Below are 3358 nucleotides of genomic sequence, written 5' to 3'. Positions count from 1 at the left end.
AATGGTTTCCTCAAATTCGTCCCTAACTTAAGCTTGGTTCTCGGATCTTTAAATCTTTAGAACCCATACTTCTCGTGATAACAGTCTCCAATGGATCACACCTCAAATCAAACATCTGTTGAGCTAATGAGTCAATCACATCAACAGAGAAGCAAGAGTGGACATCACTAGGATATCTCATCGTTTCATAAATATTGAAACGTATTACTTCTCTATCAAATTCCACAGTCAATGAACCATCATGCACATCAATTTTAGTTCTAGCCGTGCTCATAAATGGTCGACCAAGAAGTAACGGTAGAGATGTGTCAGTTGATCCGTCTGTCATCTCCAATACACAGAAATCCGCTGGAAAAATTAGCTGGTTCACCTGCACAAGCACATCCTAAATAATACCTCTAGGGTATACATTAGAACGGTCAACCAACTGTAAAGTAATTACAGTTTCTTTCAAGGGACCTAACTTAAGAGATTCATATATAGATGCAGGCATAACATTTACTGATGCTCCTAAATCAAGCATAACCTTATTAAACTTGGTGTTACCAATAACAATAGGAATATCAAAACTACCGGGGTCTTTACATTTAAGTGGGAGTTTCTTTTGCAAGATATCCGAAGCATTTCCCACCACTTTCATTACCTCATTACCGGTTAATCTCTATTTATTGGTACACAAGTCCTTCAGAATTCTCGCGTACTTGGGGACTTGTTTAATAGCATCTATTAGTGGAATGTTTACATGAATCTTTCTGAAAATATCTAAGATATCCTTATCTTGTTCCGCCTTTTTAGAGTTAGCAAACCTGCGAGGAAAAGTCAAAGGAGGAACATAAGTAGAAACATGAGTTTTAGAGTTTTCTTTAGGTACCTCATCGGTTTGGGAAGAGTCAGTGATCTCTTTCTCTAATACCGTCCCCTTAGGGTCTTTGTTTTTATCCGTATCATCTGGTTGCACAGTTCGTGTACCACTTTTCAATGTCACAGCGTTGACAGAATCTCTTGGGTTAAGAGGTTGAGAAGGGAGTTTCTCACTATTTTGCGTCTCCAAATGGTTCAATCTACCTTCCATGGTGCTCATTTGTGTCTGCAACTCCTTGATGGCACCATCAGTCGTTTGCTGATTCTTTTGCACCATTGTGGTTAGATTCGTCATCATAGCAAGCATCTCTGATGATTCTGAGTTCTGCACTGGTTGTGGTTGATGTTGTTGTTGTTGTTGTTGAAAACCACTAGGACGATTGAAAACCGGTCCTTGAGCTGCAGCTTGCTTGTTTGCATAACTAAAATTGGGATGATCTCTCCACCCTGGATTATAAGTATTGGAATAAGGATCATACCGTTGCCTTTGCTGATTTGTGAATACTGCATTAACTTGTTCAGCTTCTTCCTCGTGAGAGGGAATGAGTACTGCGGCAATCTGTTGCATCATCTTCTCCATATTACCAGTCCTATGTTCTAAGTGCGGTGAAGAAGTAACCTCATTAACATTTCGATTCATTGACATACCTCTTGTATTGAATTGATGCGTGTTTGCAGCCATATTCTAGATCAATTTTGTCGCTTCATCAATGGTTTTGTTTGTCAAAGCACTACCACTAGATGCATCAATAAGATTTCTCTCGGATTGGAGCAAACCGTCGTAAAAATATTGTACTATGAGTTGCTCAGAGATTTGATGATGTGGGCAGCTCGCTAACAACTTCTTGTACCGTTCCCAATAGTCGTAAAGAGTCTCACCAGTAATTTGTTCAATCCCACTAATTTCTTTACGAATAATTTCTGCTTTAGAGGCGGGAAAGTACTTCTCTAAAAATGCTCTCTGCATCTCGTTCCAAGTTGTGATACTTCCAGACGGAAGACCATAAAATCATTTTTCTGCGGAATCAATCAAAGAGAATGGAAAAGTTGTCAGTAAATATCTTCCTTGATCCGTTCCAGTTGGCTTCAAACTTGTCAACCTATGTTGAAACAATAGTAAATGACGATTTCGATCGTCTCCTGGAAGCCCTTTGAACTTTGGTAACCAATGAATCAACTGAGATTTGAGCTCAATTGAATCTTCCAACTTGACACACAACTTTTTTTGATCAAACGATGGGGTGTCAGATATTTGAGTGTCCTCTTGGGAGGTGGAGGTGGTGGAGCGCCGCCATTTCCATGGTTCCCTTGGTTTCCCTGGTTACCAGTGTGTTGGTTGTTCGTTCCGCCAACCATCTCTTCTTGTTGTGATTGAGGTTCTTGTAGTATTGTTCCTCTGCGAGTTGAAATTTTGCACCATTGGTAATCCCAACGTTTGGAAACCAGAGATCAAGTACCTGAAACAAGATTCTCAAAAACAAAATTAAAAACTAAAAATAAGAAATAAAAAACAAAGTAACAATCCGGTATGCCTCCCCGGCAACGGCGCCAAAATTTGGCCGGTTGTCAGTCGACGCAAAAATAATTTAAGTTCTTTCACTTCACAATTATAAATAAGAGTATAGTTATAAGAACAGATTCGTTCCACCGAGAGATATGGTTTTTCAAATTATTTTGATTACTTATAGAAACTGGGGGGTTTTGGTTGTGATTATAACTAAATAAAAATAAAGCAAATAGAATAAGACGAATATCAGAGATAAAAAGTATTGGTTAGAGTTTTCATCTTCCATCTTCCAACATGTTATCAACTGAATCAATCTCAACATTCATTTTTTATCGACATCAATAACCCTAGAGCGTCCTATCGCAGGCTTACTCCGGCAAAACTCCTATTATCATCAAAGGTGCAAGAGCCACTCTTTGAATCCTTTCCACTAAATAACTTGGCGCAAGAGCAACTCAATTTTAACCCAACAGAAGCACTAATATTTATGAGTTGAGGCTATTTTAAGCAATCCGGCGCAAGAGCCACACGGATTTAACCTAGGTTACGCTTCTACATATAATTGTATGGAAACATCCCGTCGTTAACAACTATATTATGCTACTTCTAACAAGGATTATTCGACAATTCCGGATCTCAAACCCTAGTTTAGCAATAGATATGAAAGCATGCTCATTTAATTTGCAACTTAAACAAACTAGCAATCAATCATACATGGAGTTATAATCGGTAGAACATAAGTGATACTAACAAATTATGAATGAATGAAAATGAATACTTCAATTGAATAACATGTCTTCCAACTTAGGACTACATCTCTAACCAATAAGAAAAGGTTTAGTTACTCATGGATTTCTCAAAACCCATGAAAAATATAAAAGAGAATAGGTAAAGCAAACCCTAGAATCGTGATTATCAATCGCAACTCCAAGCCCTAGTGTTTGTACCCTATCCAAAATAGCACTCGTACGTATCGCATGAAGCTTATAA

At 38.2% G+C, this 3358-nt stretch overlaps 1 protein-coding gene across 1 annotated transcript; it reads right to left on the bottom strand.

Moving 5' to 3' along the window:
* Window positions 1–661: 661 nt before the first annotated feature.
* On the bottom strand, window positions 662–1543 carry LOC113291009. Its single transcript, XM_026540591.1, has one exon. It carries the CDS (start codon window positions 1541–1543, stop codon window positions 662–664), a length of 882 nt encoding a protein of 293 aa, XP_026396376.1.
* Between the last annotated feature and the right edge of the window lie 1815 nt (window positions 1544–3358).

Source organism: Papaver somniferum, chromosome 6 (assembly GCF_003573695.1).
Source record: "Papaver somniferum cultivar HN1 chromosome 6, ASM357369v1, whole genome shotgun sequence".
NCBI classification, from domain to species: domain Eukaryota; kingdom Viridiplantae; phylum Streptophyta; class Magnoliopsida; order Ranunculales; family Papaveraceae; genus Papaver; species Papaver somniferum.
Note: the sequence above shows the minus strand (reverse complement) of the source record. Positions and strands in the feature narration are given on the sequence as shown.